The 19650-nt window shown below is 50.4% G+C and overlaps 1 protein-coding gene across 5 annotated transcripts in view; it reads right to left on the bottom strand.

The window, feature by feature from the left end:
- Positions 1-1670: 1670 nt before the first annotated feature.
- LOC309887216 (acid-sensing ion channel 2) overlaps positions 1671-19650 on the bottom strand; it is a 106527-nt gene continuing 88547 nt past the window's right edge. For 2 of the 5 annotated variants that reach the window (XM_082778764.1, XM_082778761.1), the window contains 7 exons: positions 10624-10774; positions 10112-10168; positions 9305-9458; positions 8462-8553; positions 6848-6927; positions 2961-3029; positions 1671-2775 (listed from right to left, as the gene is read on the bottom strand). In XM_082778764.1, coding sequence (XP_082634890.1) covers positions 2674-2775; positions 2961-3029; positions 6848-6927; positions 8462-8553; positions 9305-9458; positions 10112-10168; positions 10624-10774 — 705 coding nt within the window. In that variant the 3' untranslated portion in view covers positions 1671-2673. The remainder of the gene's footprint in view (positions 2776-2960; positions 3030-6847; positions 6928-8461; positions 8554-9304; positions 9459-10111; positions 10169-10623; positions 10775-19650) is intronic. The other 3 variants (XR_014319033.1, XM_082778762.1, XM_082778763.1) reach the window with 3 other exon arrangements.

Here is a 19650-nt window from a genome sequence, read left to right as displayed (position 1 = left end):
AAGGGCCACCATGGGTACAATGCCAACCCTCTTCGCAGCCATTAGTGAATACAAGGGAGAGAAAGACCATTTTGCACAAGGAGCCCAGACCAGGTTGGGCTTTGATGGCTGGTTCAACCCAACAGGCACAGCTAAGAACCTGGAGATGTTGGGATGAGTCACCTCGATCCAGGTTGGCAAAAATTCCCTCCACTGGTCTGGAAGGGACCACGGGGAACGGGCTGGCACAGGGGTTTGGCATCAGGAGACAGAGCTTGGCATCACCGCAGCTTTGCTGGCATGCCGTCGATGAGCTCTTGTTACCAGCTGCTGTCTGCTGGGCATCCTGTGGATAATGAACATGTGGCCTGAGGCCAGGTCCCGGGAGATAATGAAAACTGATAAAACAAAATGAGCTCTCCAGCAAATCCCTTGGAGAGTGTGCTCTTCAGGAGCAATCAGTGATGCTGTCCCTGTGCCAGTCTGCCCACTCAAGTGTCTTTTCTCTATAGGATGTATTAACAAAACCCCTCACAGCACCTCTGGGAACCCCTGTGGTGTCCTACCTCATCAAGCTTCAGTAAAGACTTCCAATGACTCTTTACCAAAAACTCTTAAAAGAGATTTAATAACTTGCCAAGTGGGGAAATTTGTATGCATCAGAACGGCTCTTGGAGCCCCTGTTACCCTTAACCCTGTGGAGGGAACATCCTCTAAGCGCTTGTCTGGCAGCCTGGAGATCAGACTGAAACCTGTCAGCTGCTGCTCGATGTCTGGAAGGACTCTACCTGCCTCTTTATTTGATGAAGTTGTTTTGTGGGTGTTCAAGCCCATAAGCTGGGTAATTTGTTGGGAGCCTTATTTCTGTGTATGGGAGCAAAATACCCAGGGGCTGTAGCCCACCCTCAACTGTAGAGCAAGGCAAGATGAGGAGATGGCAGATAAATGGCATGCGGGGTGTAAAAATCTACAGAGGGTAAAATCTACACTTGTAGATTTTAGGGACAAGATGGAGTATTTTATGTCTCCTGGTACCTTGCAATGGAGATCACCACCAGGTAAGTCAGGAAAGCTGACCAGCTGTAATCCTGGCCTCTGTGCTAGAAGCTTTTTGCCTGCATATTGGACCTACAAAACCAGGACAAAACGATGGGCTTGGAAGAAAGGGACCAAAAAAATGTCCCTAATATCAGACAGTTCTCCCCCCTTAGGTCCATTACTGCAAAGGGAGACCCTGCCCTACCATAGCAGGGACTTCTGTGCAAGCACAGAGAAGCTCTTGCAGATGTAGATGGCCTAGGACAGACAGAGCAGGATTTGTCCTGAAGGAAAGTGTTTCCATGCATGAACACAAGAACTTGAGACAGACTTGGAGGACAGCTTTGCACCTCCTCCATTTGCACCACCAAACACCACAGCTCCCGTCTGCATTACTGAAGGCCCCCAAACCAGCAGGGTTTGGAGCTTCACAGAACTTGCTTTCTTTCCTTCAGGGTAGCACTGCATCATTTTGACCCAGTTTCCTTTAAACGCCTTGTCACTAATAAATGAGACTCCAAGAGACAACCATGATGCACAAATTCAGAGCTGGCCCCACCAGCATGGAGCAGATGGGGATGTAGAGGAGGATGAGAGGCTGAGCATGGCCAGGACTCACTGGAGGTGTATGAGAACAGTGGTGGAAGGGACAAGGGGGTACGAGGGGTGAGGGACCAGGGTGGGCTCGTCCTGGCACCTGCCCCTCGCCCAGGCTGTGCTGCATGCTCCAGCCTGGGGCAGAGTGGGGGCAAGGCAGAAATGACACAGCTCGGCCATTTCCACAAGACCAGCTTTAATATCAGTCATGAGAACGAGGAGAAAGCACAGAATCCATTAATGGGAAAAAAAAATAAATTAAAAAAATAAAAATAGTAATTTAAAAAAATGAAGAAAAAACCCACCACCCCATGCCACCCACCGCAGATGGACTTTCCAGGCACTGTAGACGGAGGAGCATGATACAGCAGCTGGGGTGGGGATGATCCACCAAGAGCCACCCGGTCCGGCCCCTCTCCAGGGATGCTCACCTTGGGGTGACTGGTAGCGCTGAGGTGCCTGGCCTCGGGGACCTGGCTTAGCTTAAGATTCATCACAGACTGACACGAAGGACAAGAACGTAAGAAGAATCCAAGAGCTGCGACTTTTTGTTTCTTTATTCTAATTCAGCCTACGACGTTAGTAATGGTGATTTCAGGGGATGGCTGGGCCCGCGAGTTCCTTCTTGTTGTGAAAATCAGAGACTGTAAAGAGGAACAGAGCTTATAAAGACAGCTAGGAATATATTGCCATAAAAAGAACTGGCATGCAAGTGCTTTATACATTTGGCAGTATGTGAAATGGTGGGGCTTCGTTTGTTTTTGTGGTGGTGGTCTCTGTGTTTTGTACGGTTCAAAAATGAGCTGCTGCCTTCACATCTTGAAGACAACCCCCCCACAGGAAAGGACAACACAAGTCAAGTCCAAGAAGCCTCTCGCTTGGTTTTGGCAGAGTATATATATAATATATATATATATTTAATGCATAGCGATTTTCTTCCTTATTTTTTTTAATCTTTTTTTTTTTTTTTTGCCCCCGTTGCAAACCTGAGCTTGGTCCCTGCTTTCCCGTGCAGTTTCCCTTCCTTAGGTGTTGGCACTGTGGAGCGGTCGGACGGTGTCAGCAGGCGATCTCCTCCAGTGTTCCCAGGGTGGCCTGCAGCGGCACATTCACAGTGTGGCTGATGGTTTCCGAATGATTTGGCATGGGGTCACAAGTGCTCTGTGGATGGAGAGATGGGACAGGGTCACTCTGGGGCTGCTCACTGCCCCCTGCGTAAGCAGCCTCTCCCCACGGCATCAACAATTGCTTCCTTTGGAAGCACGACAGCATCAGTCCTTGGGAAATGACTCTGACGGGGCTGAGCTCAGGGAAATGTGCTCCTCTCTCCCAGTGGGGTTCCTTACCACGTTTTCATCATGGCTCCCTTCCTCTTCCTCCTTTCCGAGTAGGTCTAATAATTTCTCCTTGATCAGCTGCAAAAGAGGGATGTTTGGTTAAGCTGGGCAGGAATAGGCATGGATCAAGCTACATACGGTCACCTCCAGAGCTGGAGGTGCACTGCATTCGGAGTACCCAAACTCATGGGGAAGGAGACAGTCTTCCAAAGAAAACCACCCTGTGTGTCAAAACTGATTTTTTCACATAACAAAAAAATCCAAAACCTCAATTTAAAAAGATATATTTTGGGGTTTATTGAAAATGTCAGCTATGCGAGCGCAGTTTCCCTTCACAGCCACATCTCCTTGGCAGCTGCTGCTGCTGAAAAGCAGATTGGATTTTCAAGGGAAATCCCAAAGAGGTTGAGAAGTGACTGTTTTTCTGAAAATCTTCCACTGGGAGGAAAAAAAGACACAAAAGAAGTGAGCTAAAAATGTTATCAACTGGGTCAGTTCCAAAGGAAGCACGGTTGATGCTGGCAGGCAGGAGGAGATGCTCAGTGGGGATATGGGACCAGCTGCACACTCTGCCCTGGTCCAGGACTGTGTGGAATGAATGATAAAAAAAAATCCTATCTAGGTTCCACATTTCCTTGTATTTTGGCTAAACCACCAGGTAAGAATAGGTGTATCCATTTTCTGGCAATCTCAGATAGTTTACAAATGCTTTGGTTGAAAATGCAGAGTTTAAGGTGCATGGAAACCTGCCTTGATGAAACCCTGAGCAGACCAAGATTTAGATTAGGAGTGATTTAAGATATTTTATTCCTGCTCTCTCTGCCCAGTGTGAGCCAAGTATCTGCCACAAACGACCGTGGAGGTAAATGTGCTGGTGTATCCCCAGGCATGCATCAGGAGATGAGGTGCTCTCTTAAGCCGTGTTTACCCAAAAAGAATAATTAAAAAAAAAAAAAAAACAGCAAAAGGAAACTATTTCCCAAGTTCTATCAGCAGATGTCAAATAAAGGAGAGAAAAAAAAAAAAAAAAAAAAAAGAGAAGAAAAAAATCCAAACTTTGCAAGGGTTCTTATTACCTTCTTATGAGAGCACCCCAAGATAGCTGGGAGGAGGTGTTTTTAATGAAATACTGTGTGCATTCAGACTGAGATATAAACTGAGGCACTGGAATTATTTGCTCTCTGAAGCCATTATTAGCTTTGTGGTTGTAATTTTCAATATATTTTATTGCAGGATAATGCCACCAAGTGTTAACAGCAGCCCAGAAGGGACTGTGATGGGGAGTGACTGCAAAGCCAGAAGCCGTACTTTAATAACATTTAAGAGGCTTTTCAGGATGCTCCAGTGAGCTCAGAAGACAGAGCATGCATGCCTGACATCCCTGTGCACCACCTGGTTGGGCAAACACTAATGCAACCGCCACAGACAACCTCTAACTATGATATCCCCTGGGATTAAAAATCCCTGGTGCCATTATGATAAGGGGCTCAGTCAGGGCTGGATGATGGAGGTCCAAGACATCACATATTTGGGTGCAAGAAGCCTAGAACCACTGCATTAAAATCCCCAGCTGAGCTGAATTAGAAGAAGCACCGTCCCACCTTGGGCTGGGAAGTGCCTCTCCACATAGGTGTTCACATCCTTCTCGAAACTATCCCATGAACTCATTCTTTTCTGCTATAAAACAGGGCACATGCTTGTGTGTTCAGGTCCCTGGGGTCATCTCATTGCAAACAGGGAGCTAAGTGCAGTCTTGGCAGTTGAGATGCTGTTCCTTGGCGGCTCACATCCAGCTGCAGCCTCACTCCCTGCCTCAGTTTCCCACTTCAGCACCAAAAATCATGAGCCTGAAACCTCACATGAAGCTTTCTGCAATACAGAGAAGACTGGGAAATGAAATCCATGGCTAGCAGAGAGGATGCTCTATGGAGGGTTTGTTTGGACCGTGACCCATTTGAAGAGAAAAATGAGGGGAAAAGTCTAAATGGCAGAGGTGGCTTTTGGACCAGGAGGATGTGGAAAGCATCTTGAATCTGCCTGTGTGCTCATGTTGGCAGTGGGATGCTCCAGGGATGAGGCTCACAGTGGGGTTTTAACAGCAAGAGAGCCTGTTTAGGACTGTCAAGGCAAATTTTGGCATCACAGCACATAAAAGCCAAAATCACCTGGGAGGTGCTGGACTGAGACATTAGCTTTCACAGAGGAAACTGCTTAGGCAAAAAGAGATTACAAATATGCAAAGCTGATAATTGCTGATGGAGGGCAGGAGGAAGGAGGGCTGCTGGAAAGCAGCATCTCCCCAGACTGCTTATTGCAGTGATTGCCATTAAAGGGCTTGCACTTTTCCCTGGAGCAGCTGCTCTTGGCCACCAAGGAGCCCCAGAATCATGATCGAGCTCGTCTCAGCTGTTCCTGGAAAGCTCCTTGCTCCAGGGCTGCCGGCAGAGCTGCAGCCAGTGGAGAACAGGGACTGGGGTTTTCCACCGTGGGCAGCAGCGCAAAGTCCAGCCTCACTGCTTCTCCAGCCTGATGGGTCGGTAGAGCAGTCATTAATTAAAGGCATTTGCATGAAAAGATGGTAACAGATTGGCTGCATGCCAGCCCCTTGCATGAGGAGCTCCCCACTTATTTGGCACTGATGTAGGAAACCATGCTACATAACTGAGACTGGTGCTACAGCACTATCATAGAGCATTAATTACATAGTTGTAGTGGGTTTACGTGGCAAGGTTTTGGTAGCAGGGAGCCATAGGGGTGGTTTCTGTGAGAAAGATCTAGAAGCTGCCCCATGTTTGGGAAGGGCCCCATTGTTTTCCAGATCCGAGCCAATAAGCGATGTTGTTTTGCGCCTCTGTGAGAGCATATTTAAGACAGGGAAAAAACGCTGCGCCACACAGCAGCCGGGAGAGTCAAGGGAGTGGGAGAACAGCCTTGCACCAAGGTCAGTGTAGAAGGAGGGGGAGAGGTGCTCCAGGCGCCGGAGCAGAAGTCCCCTGCGGCCTGTGGTGAGGACCATGGTGAAGCAGGATGTCCCCCTGCAGCCCATGGAGTACCACGGTGGAGCAGGGTTCCACGCTGCAGCCCGTGGAGGAGACCACGGTGGAGCAGGTGGCCCTGCACCGACGGAGGCTGCCGCCTGTGGAAGACCCCTGCCGGAGCAGATTCCGGGCCGGACCTGTAGCCCGTGGAGAGGAGACCACGCAGGAGCAGGTGATCTGGCAGGAGCTGCTGCCCGTAGGGGAGCCAGGTTGGAGCAGTTTTCTCCTGAGGGATGGACCCCGTGGTACGGACCCATATCTGGAGCAGTTCTGGAAGAGCTGCTGCCTGTGGGAAGCCCACGCCGGATCAGTTCATCAAGGACTGCATCCCGTGGGTGGGACCCCACAGCACAGGGGACGAGAGTGACCGAGAAGGAGCGGCAGAGAAGAAGTGCTGTAGACTGACCATAACCCCCATTCCCCGTTCCCCTGCGCCGCTCGGGGGGAGGAGGTGGAAAAGGGTGGATGGGGGGGGAAGGTGCTTTTGTTTTTTTTTCCTTTGTTTTCTCACTTCTCTCGCTTGTTAGTTGTAGGCAATAAATCTTACTATCTCCTTATGCCGAGTCTGTTTTGCCCGTTACAATAATTATTGCGTGATTTTCTCGTCCTTATCTCAATCCTTGAGCCCTTTTCACATATTTTCTCCCCATTCCTCTTTGAGGAGGGGGAGTGAGAGAGCGGCTGTGGTGGAGCTCGGCTGCCCACTCGAGCGGAACCACGACAATAGTATAACTAATTTATAATTATTACAGTATTAGTTGAGCACATTGGGCTTGGAGTGGTCTGCGACTGCCCCAGCCTAGCATAAACGCTTGCAAGCCCACACCATGCCAGACAAAGGAAGCAAAGGTGTCTTACCTCATATATATAATCAAAGAGCTCTAGTATAGTGAGGATACTAGCACCGATAAATAGCCCCATCTGGCCTCCAATGTCACCTAGGAGAGAGAACAACACACCGGTGGTTTTATCCTCGGGATGGGAGCAGAGAGGGATAACCCACTCAGCCCTGCAGCCCAAAATCCCAGCACTGAAATCAGGGACGGATGGAGGGGACCAGGTGTGTGCCAGGTCTTGGTTCAACCCATCATGAGCAAAGTTGTGCCTGTGCTGAAGGCTGATGGCTCACAAATACTTTTAGAGCATCCATGCTACCGTGGTGCAGCTGGGCAGGGCAGAGCAGATCAACGGGCATTTCTCCTTCAGCTGCAAGCCTAACGAGGACGCGATACTGCTGCATCACATGCACTGGCATTGGAGGAAGCCATCTGTCACAGTCAAACAGCAGGTTTCATCCCAGCAATCCCAAAGCCCTTCCCAAACCGGGCAGTGGAAGAAGAAGGATGCCAGAAACTAACTAGGTAATATCCCATGGAGCCCAAAAAACGCAAGCAAATCTGCCACAGAAATTTGGGAGCAGGGAGAGGCTAGCTTTTATTTTGAGGCATCTCGAGATCGTTTCTGCTAGGGTCCTGTGGTGCTACAGGGCTGGAGAAGGGCTGCGAGGAAGGCACCATGGGGAGAGGACACTTCCAGGATCTGCTGGGGAAACAGCTCCCGATGTGCAGTGTTGCACTCTACCAAACCGTACATCAGGGAAGACAAACTGCCTGGGTTTTGCTGCAAAACACCCACATTTCAACTGTGAAAAGGCACCCTTGGGTGGAGGGGTCACCAGAACTTTTGCTGTGGGTGCCCATGACACAGAGACAGAAGAAAGAGAGGGAAAAAAAGAGTGCTTTTGGGCGAAGTGCTGCTGCTAAAGGGGTTGGGTGCTGGGAGGTAAGTGCCAAGAGCCCTGGGGATGAGGGTTGTGCAAAGGGTTGCAAATGAGGAGGATGGTGTCAAAGTGGCTTCAACACTAGCCTCTTCCCCTTCCTGAACCAAGCACCTTCACCTCCCAGACCCAGTGGGTCCCAGGCACCTAAATCTTTAGCCGTCATCCACAAAGCTTGACCCAATTTGAGGCTAAGCAACCCAGCAGCCCCTCTACCTTCTCCATTGCTCCATAGGGAAGCACCCGAAAGCAAAGAACTCAGGGTCCTGGATGGCCCTGCTGGAACGGAGGATGGATTATGGATTTGGAGTATGTAAGAGGTGATGGGCAGAAGGTTTTAAGAAGTGTTCTCCTCCATACACTGCCCTTCCAACGTAGGGGGCACCACAAAGAGCATCCATCTCCTGCTCAACCGAAACATTAGTACTCTGGTAGCAAGCAAAGATGGGGCAGCTCATGTTAACCTTTCTTGGTTGACAAAAAGACTAGCAGTGGTCCCTGGGACATTTCCCAGTTTGGTGTCAGAAGGAAAATAAGAGAGGGGATTGAAAGCATGATGGGCAGTAAGGTGGCTGGACCTTGCTGTGATTTCATGGCAATGCCAGTAACCTGTGCACCCACTTGTGGCATCTGTCCATCCCATAAACACACATGGTTCACACAGACTCCAAAATGCAAACCTGACACCTCCTTACCAAGTAAGGCTGCCACTTCATAGGCTTTCTTCTGCTCAATTGTCTCATAGTTGAGTGCTTCAAAAAATATGTCCAACACAAGAATATTCTCTCTGTAGAAAGAGGACAACAGCACCAGCCCATCAGCCACCAGCAGCCTTGTGCACTTTGGGGTAAGAAAAAAAAAAAAAGGTCTTTGGTGCTCTATTCTCTCTGTTCTCATGGTTCTCCTTCTGGGGTTCTCAGAAACCCATAGACACTTGTCCATTGGACCTCTTGGAAACCAAGCCACAGGGCATCCTATGGCTCCCCTGGGAGCCACAGACCAAGCTGGAGGATTTCTCTCCCAAGATCTCTGCTCAGGATTTGATAACTGGATCTCACTTTAATGGTAACAGAAGAGTCAGAATGATGATTAATATGGAATAACTCTAGCTGCCTCCATAAAGTAATAACGTGCCCAGGGCTGGTAAGAGCAGTTGATGGCTGCCTGAGAACTACCACCTGAACATAGGCAGCGAGCAGACATATCTCAGAAAGAGTCAGCAAGTCTGGGCATCCCTGACAATATAAAAGGACTTTTTTTGGGGGGGGGGAGTATGGGGTATGCTCATGGAGACAGGGCCAAGGAAGAAATACAGAGTTGTCCTGAAATACCTCTACTGAACTGAAAGCAACTTACATCTCATCTCTTCGAGGGTTTCACCCGAACCCTCCCTGGAGAACATCTGCCTATTTGGTTATGGAGGTATTGGCAAGGTCTAGTCTGGTCAGGAGCTGGCTTAAATGGCCGTCAGGGCTTTACAGACACTTTCTCCCCTGTTTACTAAAGCAACTAAAAGATCTGTTTTCTGCAACACTCACGAGATATATTTTTCTGACTTGTTAAACTTCTTCTCCAGGTACTTGGCCGAAGTCTTGCTGGGGATCTTGACCATGGAGAGCTCTTTGTTGTACCTGGTCAGGTTACAGGGTGTCCTGCAGATGCAGTAATTGCTGTCCTTTTCAGCAAGCAAACCTGGAGAAGGTCACAGTTAGATCTCATGAAGTCAGGGACACACAGAAGATGTGGACCAGAGGCCATGCAGCCGAGAGAGGGGCCAAGCAGTCAGATCTCAAAAGAGAAAAGCTGCAAGAAATCCCAGTCCCGGTCATTTATCTCCCACTTTATTGCATGGCCATTTGTGGCAGCTTGAAGAGAGGCCCTTTGTGTTAGGCCACGTTCAGTTACCAGCATCTGCCTGGGGACAAGCAGTGGTTGTAGCTCTGCCTTTGCTGGTAAGATGCCAACCCTTTCTCCCATGCATCTGATCCTGCAAACAGCACTCAGCCCTGGGAGTCTACTAAATCCCAGTCCAGAATGGGTTCCTTCTTCCATCCCAAATCCAGACCCAGCCCTGGACCTGGACCCGGAGGTGCTCCCCTCCTACATCTCTTGGGGTGCCCATTATCCTGGAGGCTGCTGCCCTGATGGAGCCCCGCACCCATCACAGTACTAGAGGAAACTTTATCTAAAGGAGCACCCAGACCTCCCCAGCACTTTGGTTCTCATCGGAACCCATCACTGGGCCGCAGCTGCTCTAAACCACCCTGTCCCAGGAGGAGGCAGGCCGCTGAAATCCCTCCAGCTTGGCACAGCCATGGCACCCAGGGATACCCACTGGTACTCACTGAGTGCAGGCTCTGCGCATTCCTTGTACTGCTCTGGGGTACAGAAGGGAGCATCACCTGCAGGGAAAGGACATGTGCATTGTCAGTGGGCATCAGCTACTGTTGCTTAAAGGGAGCTGGGGACTGCATGGGGACAGCAAGGAAACCACCCACTGCCTACCATTTGCAAAGGGAGCCAAGGCTGGTATGGGCAATGGAGGGATTGCAGCACCTGCCCCACCTCTGCCTGCTGTGGAGGCCTCTTCTTGAAAATTGAGGAAGGGGTCACTGGAAACTTCACCCAAGGGTGCTAACCCAGGGCTAAATAAGAGGAAATCAGGCCCATGCCCCTCTGCAACTTTCTGCCCCTATTTCAGAGTATTTTAGAAACAGTATTAACATCCTTTTCCCTTTAGGGCAAGGTATTCCTGGCTCTGTTAGTCCCAGGTCCCTTGTCACCTTCTCCAGCCAATTAACTCCTAGCAGTCCAGGCTTGGTAGTGGGAATGGTCCCTGCTCTCCCAGCACACTGACCTGGCATATGAACCATTTTGCAGTTGCAGTTTTCCACAATATACCGGGTCTCGCAGTCAATCCTGCAAGCCGTGATGCTGTAAACGGGAAAGAAGTCTAAGCCCATCTCTGACGAGCGACATTCACCCCACGGCGGAGGCAGGTACGTCAGCTGCAAGAGAGGGAGGAGTGAGGTGTCAGGGGGCGTGAGGACTGGCAGCAAGGACCAGGTGCAGCATAGAATCATAGAATCATAGAATATCCTGAGTTGGAAGGGACCCTTAAGGATCATCAAGTCCAACTCTTGACACCGCACTGTTCTACCCAATAGTTCAGACCATGTGACTAAGTGCACAGTCCAATCTCTTCTTAAATTCAGACAGGCTCGGTGCAGTGACCACTTCCCTGGGGAGCCTGTTCCAGTGTGCAACCACCCTCTCTGTGAAGAACCCCCTCCTGATGTCAAGCCTAAATTTCCCCTGCCTCAGCTTAACCCCGTTCCCGCGGGTCCTGTCACTGGTGTTAATGGAGAAAAGGTCTCCTGCCTCTCGACACCCCCTTACGAGGAAGTTGTAGACTGTGATGAGGTCTCCCCTCAGCCTCCTCTTCTCCAGGCTGAACAGGCCCAGTGACCTCAGCCGTTCCTCGTACGTCTTCCCCTCCAGGCCTTTCACCATCTTCGTAGCCCTCCTCTGGACACTTTCCAACAGTTTCATGTCCTTTTTATACTGTGGTGCCCAGAACTGCACACAGTACTCGAGGTGAGGCCGCACCAGCGCAGAGTAGAGCGGGACAATCACCTCCCTTGACCTACTAGCGATGCCGTGCTTGATGCACCCCAGGACACGGTTGGCCCTCCTGGCTGCCAGGGCACACTGCTGGCTCATATTCAACTTGCTGTCTACCACGACCCCCAGATCCCTCTCTTCTAGGCTGCTCTCCAGCGTCTCATCGCCCAGTCTGTACATGCAGCCAGGGTTTCCCCATCCCAGGTGCAGGACCCGGCACTTGCTCTTATTGAACTTCATGCGGTTGGTGATCGCCCAGCTCTCCAATCTGTCCAGATCCCTCTGTAAGGCCTTTACGCCCTCATTTGAGTCCACAACTCCTCCAAGTTTGGTGTCATCAGCAAACTTGCTCAAAATACCCTCTATTCCTACATCCAGATCGTTTATAAAAATATTGAAAAGTACCGGCCCTGAAATGGAGCCTTGAGGGACCCCACTGGTGACCGCCCGCCAGCCTGACGCAGTCCCATTTACCATAACCCTTTGGGCCCTGCCCGTTAGCCAATTGCTCACCCATCGTATGATGTTTTTATTTAGCTGTATGGTGGACATATTGTCCAGTAGCATCCTAGGGGAAACCATGTCAAAAGCCTTGCTGAAGTCCAAAAAAATCACATCAGCTGGTTTCCCTTGGTCCACCATACGGGTGATCTTATCATAAAAGGAAATCAGGTTAGTTAGGCAGGACCTACCCTTCACAAACCCATGCTGGCTGGGACCAATGACTGCTTTGTCTCCCAGGTGCGCCTCAGTAAGTCCGAGAACCAACTTCTCCATGATTTTACCAGGCACTGATGTGAGACTGACAGGCCTGTAATTGCTAGGGTCTTCTTTCTGACCCTTCTTGAAAATCGGCACAACATTTGCCAGCTTCCAGTCTACCGGGACCTCTCCAAATTCCCAGGATCGTTGAAAAATAATTGAAAGAGGTTCCGCGATGACATCCGCCAGCTCTTTCAGCACCCGGGGATGAATCCCATCTGGACCCATGGACTTGTAGGGATCCAGGTGGAGTAGCAAATCCCGCACACGTTCAGGGTCAGTTGGGAGTTTGTCATCCCCACCGTCCCGGCACTCCAGCTCAGGGCACCCTGGGTCCCAAAGCCCATCATCGGCATTGAAGACAGAGGCAAAGAAGGCGTTAAGCGTCTCTGCTTTGCCTACGTCATCGTCTGTGAGGAGACCTTCCCTATCAAGGAGCGGCCCTATGTATTCTTTAGTTCTCCTTTTTCCATTTACATATCTAAAAAAAACCTTTTTATTTTCTCTCACAGACACAGCCAGCTTCAACTCTAGCTGTGCTTTGGCCACACGAACTTTCTCCCTACAAACACGAACAGCATCCCTGTATTCTTTCCATGACGCCTGGCCCTCCTTCCAGTAGCGAAACACTCTCTGTTTCCGCCTAATCTCCATTAGAACATTCCTGGTCAGCCACGCCGGCCTCCTGCCCCGCCTGCCTGACTTGCGATATTTTGGAATTGCCTGATCTTGTGCTTCTAGGAGGCATCGCTTAAAGAGTGACCAGCACTGGTGGACATCGAGGCCTTCAAGAGCAGTTTCCCAGGGGACCTTGCTGACTAGTTCCCTGAGCAGCCTGAAGTCCGCTTTCCCCATATCTAGGGATGAGGTTTTGGTGGCACTTTTCCTTCTGTCACTGTAAATTTTGAACTCAACCACTTCATGGTCGCTATGACCAAGGCGGCCACCAATCACCACATCTCCCACCAGACCCTCTCTGTTTTCTAGCAACAGGTCTAGGAGGGCACCTTTCCTAGTTGGCTCCGTTAGCACCTGCACCAAGAAGTTATCATCTAGGTGCTTCATGAACCTCCTGGACTTGCTCGTGTCAGCCGTATGGCACTCCCAGTTAACGTCCGGCAAGTTGAAGTCCCCCATAAGGACAAGGGGAGTTAATCTCGAGGCCTCTCTTAGTTCTGTAAAGAATAATTTATCGGCGCTATCGTCCTGGCCAGGCGGTCTGTAATAGACTCCCACAACGACATCCCCTTTATTCGTTCGTCCCTTGATCCTTACACAGAGGCTCTCAACTTTGCCATTGCTGACCTGAAGTTCCACACAGTCCAGCCCCTGCTTCACATACATCGCCACCCCACCACCTCGCCTACCCTGTCTGTCCCTCCTGAAGAGCCTGTAACTATCTATCGCAACACCCCAGTCACAGGACTCATCCCACCAGGTTTCGCTTATGCCGATGATGTCGTAGTTGCGGGACTGGGCCAGGACTTCTAGCTCATCTATTTTATTCCTCATACTGCGTGCGTTTGTGTAAAAGCATTTCAAGTGCGTCTCCTTACACTCAGCACCTTGTGGATCTGACCAAAGGACCCCACTGGCACACAGCCCCTCTGATTCTAGCGTACCATCCCTTAGGTCTTCACCGGCGCGCCTGGTTTTAGCCCCTTCCCCCTTCGACTCTAGTTTAAAGCCCTATCTATCAGCCCTGCCAACTCCTGACCAAAGATCCTTACCCCTCTCCGAGAGAGGCGCATCCCATCCGGTGCCATCAGGCCCGGTGTAGCGTAGACCTTCCCATGATCAAAGAAACCGAAATTCTGCCGGTCACACCAGTCTCGAAGCCACGAGTTTATGTGAACAGTACGTCTTTCAGCTTCGATCCCCCCTATCAGAAGGACAGAGGCAAACACCACCTGCACCCCTGATCCTCTAAGTAGTCGCCCCAAATCCCTAAAGTCTCTTTTGATCGCCTTCGGACTTCTCATTGCTACTTCGTCGCTACCAGCCTGAAAGACCAGTAGCGGGTAGTAGTCAGTGGGCCGTACCAGGCGCTTGACTTTCTTGGCAAAGTCTCTCACCCGAGCCCCAGGGAGGCAACAGACTTCTCTGCGGGTTGGGTCCAGTCGGCATATCGGTCCCTCTGTCCCTTTCAGAAGGGAGCTCCCCATAACAATAGCCCTTCTTTCTTTTTTGAAGGATGATGTGGCAATGCGACGTGTAGGTCGCATTGTCTTAGGCGCCCCCTCCAACTGGGATGGGTGTTTGTCTACTTTGTCATTCAGATTGTCTTGTTCTAGTCCTTCATATCGATTATTTAAAGGTAGATGAGAAGGTGAGGTGGGCAGAGAGAGGGCTCGCCTACCACCCCGAATAGGCACCTGCCTCCATTCCCCCCCTTGATCTAGGTCTCCTCCCGCTGCCTGGCCGGAGGAGGGAACCTCCGTCTTCTGCGTAACAGGAGACGCCTGTGCCGTGGCAGTCTCGTGAGCCTGCCTCAGAGAGGGTAGAGCGCACCTCCACCAGTCAATTTCCCTCTCTGATTCCCTGATGCTCCTGAGCCTGTTCACCTCCTCCCGGAGCTCTGCTACCTGGCTGAGCAGTTCTTCAACCTGGGCACACCTCCCACAGGCATACCCACCACTGCTGTCGGAGACCGACAGAAGGCTGGGGCACACTCTGCAGCCCAGGACCTGGACGGCTGCGTGTTTCCCCGAGCCCTCCGTCTGAGTAGCCACACTGGCGACCGTGGCTGGAGATGCCGCACGAGATGCGGAGGCCACGGGTTTCTGCCTGGTCGATACCATGGTCAGGTTCTACGCAAGCAGGTTACAAGCACCGAAGGGAGAGGCAGCTGCAAAAGAGCGACGATGGGCCCCCCCCTCGCCCTGCCCGCGCGAACTGCCGCGCAAACTGCCACGCCCTTCGACGTGCCACGCCCTGTTTGCCCGTCCTGTTCGCCGCGCTCCCTAGGGGCAACTTTTAAACAGCCTGGGAGGGGGCGCTGCTGGCTCCGCCCTCGCCTCGTCAGCCTCCCTCGCGAGGACAGCCGGGTCCCGGCGGCTCCCCCGAGTGGCCTCGATGCCGGACAAAAAGCCCTGCTCGCCTCAGTCCCCTGCTCCGCTGCAGAACACGTCTGCCCCGGAGCCGATCGCCTCAGCAAAATGATTCTGTGATTCTATGATTCTCCTCCTCTTGCCAGAGAGTAACCCCCAGAGCACAATTTTAATGATGTTTTTAAGGAGAGGACCAAGGGGTGCTGCTGCAGGGAAAGGACACAGCATTACTTTTCCCAAGTGAGTGACAGGTTTTGGTGCATGGCATTTTTTTGCCCCACTCATAGGAAATAAGGGGACCGTGGTGTTTAGGAAGGCAGCTCAGCTCTCCCAGGCATGCATACAGCCTCCAGCCCTCCAGCCCAAGCCCCAGTACTCATACAAGTCAATTCCAATGCTGAGCTCCAAAAATGACCAGGGAGAGAATAATGCCTCATGGTTAATCCTGCATCCCAATCTTGGAAATGGCATTAAGCAATTGCCTGAAGCAGCTTCCTAAACCCATCCTTTCTCTCAGGGACTCTTTTTTTTGCCTTAAGCAAGCCCTTCTGCTGCAGAGCCACAGCAGGATGGTGAACAGGGGATGTGCAGCACCAAAGATTCTGCAAGAGCAGTTTTAAGGAGCACTTTGCAGTTTCTCTTGCACCAGGAGAAATCCTGCCCATGCAGGGACTGATGGGGAGGCTCTGCCCAGCAAATTGGCTTCAAATTTGGTAACAGCAAATTTGGGTCATTGGCACTGGTGTGTGACAGCTCCTGGTTCAGGCTTACTCCAAGCTTGTGGGGACAACACTGACAGTGCTGGTGATGTTAAGGAACAGATAAAGGTAACAGCAAGAGCCTGACAGAAGCAATGCTCTGGCATGAACAAACCTGTGTTTCTACTGTTCCCTTCTTCAGGCGCATTTCTCATTGATACAAAATGCACCAGATGACAACCCTCAGACACAGTGGACCAGGCACTTGGGAGGCACACAGAAAGGACCAAACCCAGTTTAGCAACTAGCAACTCATAGGTACCAAAGCCATAAGGCGCCACCAAACCTCCATGCTCCCCACTGATAGAAGGCTCTGCTCAGAGCCATGCTGGGCTGCAGAGTTCTATGTCGCTGCAGCCTTGAGAAGAGGGACAAGTCATTCGTGCCTTTTTCCAAGTACCTGTGGAGCTAGATAAGCTGATCCAAGTAATCTGTTCTCCTGGCACCCCATGATAATGAGGACCTGTCTTCCTCTCCAGTGTTTGCACACCATCTAGCATGAAGTCCTGGCTTGTAACCCGGTCTGCTTAGTGCCAGTGCAATGTGAACCCTTATGCTGTAACCACTTTATTTAACACAAATGCAAAGATAAGAAAAGCAGAACCCCACAATCCACCACAGAAACCTTAATTGTGAGCCCAGAACATGCTGGAGGAAAAACAGCCACTCTGTGGCCTCTATGGACAGATCTACCTTGTTTGCCTTCTGTCTGCAGCTTGGCAGCCTTTCCCATTTCTCTTTATCTTTGCTAAATGCTCTGCAATACTTTTTTTTCTAGAAAGCAGAAAATAGCATTCCCCTAACCCCTCCTTCTTTGTGTTTTAAAGCAGCATCCAATTTGCTGTACTTTGCTCCAAACACAGAATGCTTTGTGCTGGCAAAGCACTTTGGCTGAACAGAAACATATGTTTAAAAATGTAGTAACATTAATCACATTCTAAAAAAAAATATGTAAACATATGGTAATGGACTACAAGCCCAGGACCTGGAGGCTAGGCTCTATGGTGCTTCTTTGGAGCTGTCTGTGTCTCTTCTGGAGATCTGGGGGAAAGAGAGGAGAAAAGAGATAACCCACAAAGTGGAGGCACATTTTAGATGTGGTTGGATGAAGAATGATCCTCAGAATCCTTCAGGCATGGACCCGGGGTGATTACAACAATATTACCATGACGTGAACCATTTGGCACTCATGCTGTTGTCCAGGTATCCCCCTTGAGACCTCCTGTGAGAGCAGAGCTCCAGCTCTCCAAAGCACCTTCTGAAAAGATGTTAATTCTGTGCGCCAGCTTGCAATGCTGGGGTGCTGGTAAACCCCCCTGTGACTTCAACGTACTAACCACTGAGTACTTGAAAACCTATAATGGACTCTAAATTGCAGCCAGGAAGAGAAAGATGAAGTGTTGTGAAGAACTCGTCTAGTGGCCAGTACAGTTTGGGGCATGAAATGTGGAAACTGGGGAAAAGGCCAGGCTTTGGAGAGGGAAATCCTGCCCTGTGGCCCTGGACAAGCTCTCAACTCAGCCAAGCCAAAGTAATTCCCTCTCTATGAACAAATTTGCCATGAACAGTTCCTATCCAGGAATCCAGAGGTGCTTTGCTCATTTCAGCTCTCTGCTGGCTACTGGTTCCAATCCTGTCTGTCTCTAACAGGCTGATGCAGGCTTTACAGGACTGACTGGAACTGCAGTCAAGGCAGCCCTGCAGCACATCCATCCTCTAGTTGAGCCACAGGTCCTAGCCATGATGAGATGGTAGTTCAAGGTCTGTCCTTCCATGAGACCGGGGGTAAACCCTGGAAAAGCTCAGTCCCTGCCTGCACAAGGGTGAAGGGCTCAGTGTGATGGTGAATTCCCAAGCAGAGAATTGTCAAATCCCTTCCCCCTACTCCTGCAAGCATTAACGCTGCTTCTCCAGTGCTGATGAAAAAAAAAAAATTGCAGCATCACCAATGGGCCTTGGAGTTCTCCAGATCCACCTAAATACACATTACCACTCAGGCTGCTTTAAAGAGCAAAAGCGGTGAGAGCTGCTCAGTGCAACATGAAGCGATCTCTGCACCCAGCGAGTCCCATCTAAGATGAAGACAATTTGCATATCACGTGCCAAGATGCAGCCGGTGAAGGCAAATTCCCATCTGTGGGGACCAGCTGAGGATCTGAGAAAAAGAAGCAGCTCCCAGTCACCTCAGCATCCTCCAAGAAACAGGGCTGCCTCTGAATTGGATGCTTTTGAAAGTCAGGAAAGCAACACCTTCGAACGAAAATATCAAGAGCGTCTCTGCGACAATAGCTAAGTACTGTTTGAAGGGAATCTTTTCTCATTTGCTTTACACTTGCAATATAATGGAGTAGCAGATGCCATCATTTAGTCATCTGCAGTGGAGAAAGGGGCCCATATGTTGCACATTGAATGATAAAGGAGAATAAATAATCAGTCTCAGATGGAATCAGCTCTCTTCCAAGCACCACTACACGCAAATCTTTTAACCCCTTTACATTTTATTCTGAATGTAGGTGATGGGATCAGAAAATGGTGGAGTCACCATCAGATACTTAGATCACACACTTTTTGCTCAGCCAGCACACACTTTTTGCTCAGCCAGCATCGGATTTGAGCTGTGGTGCTTATGAACCAGCACTGCCTCTGCAGGGGGAGAATGGGCAGAATGCTTAATTAAAACCTCTCTAACGCAGCAGCAGTAACAGTGTTAGGTCTTGTTTCATAGCTGGGAACACAAGCACTGACCATTCATGACCAGCTCTAGGACAGACCCCATACAGCAAAGCAAAGTTGATTTGCTTTTCCCTAAGGCATGGCTTTCCACAGGGATTTGTTGCTTTGCTCCCTATCCCCCACTCCCTGCACACACTTGCACACCCATGCAATTCTCTCCTCTCCAGCTCCCAAACACGCTGGAATCAGTGCAGCACATTTCCCCCACCATGTGCCGTCACACATTTAATGCCCACTGAGATTTTTGCTCTGCAATGCAAGTTAGACCCTTCCTCAAGCAAGTCAATGAACTCTTCTCTCTCTGAGGGACTCATCAAAGGCTATTACCTGGAGCTTCCATTGTAATTGCAGCTTCAGAGACTCACTGCTTCCCTTCTGCCCTGTAATTTATAATCAGAAGCAAACTCTCAACTCAGCAGCAGCCAGACATTGATGCAGGACCTTTCCAGAGGAGGAAGGCCCATCATTAGGTTCTGGGCTCTGCACTTAATGGGGAAGCTGCTGTGAAGGGGCTGTGCCTGGCAGGTTGCTCCCTCCAAGACGCTCCCAGTATCCTTCAGAGAGGAGAATGCACAGTCCCAGAGCCGTGCTTTGTCTTTGCAATAGTGCACCTTGCAGTGAAAGGTTTGAACCAAAGGGTCAAATTGCAGCCCACTGTGCGTTCCCTGCACCAGAGGGCAATGGAGTAAAATCCTGAGTTTCTCCCCACATTGTGACTTCTCCCTCTACAGGATGGTTCCATGTATGCTCCCATGAGCCCTGCAAGCCCTGGGGTTAATGCAAGACCTTGAGTCAATGCAATGGTGAACTTGCCTGCAAGAGCACCCCTCCTTGCGAGCCACCTTAACCTGCTCATTGATGCCATGGGTGTTTTCTTGGGGCTGCAACCTCATGTAAAGCCTTGGTATTCAAAGCACTTGGCCCTGGGGAACTGCCTGAGCAATGCATTTTGGCCAT

Source organism: Aythya marila, assembly GCF_965140915.1.
Source record: "Aythya marila genome assembly, chromosome: 25".
Lineage (NCBI taxonomy): Eukaryota > Metazoa > Chordata > Aves > Anseriformes > Anatidae > Aythya > Aythya marila.
Note: the sequence above shows the minus strand (reverse complement) of the source record. Positions and strands in the feature narration are given on the sequence as shown.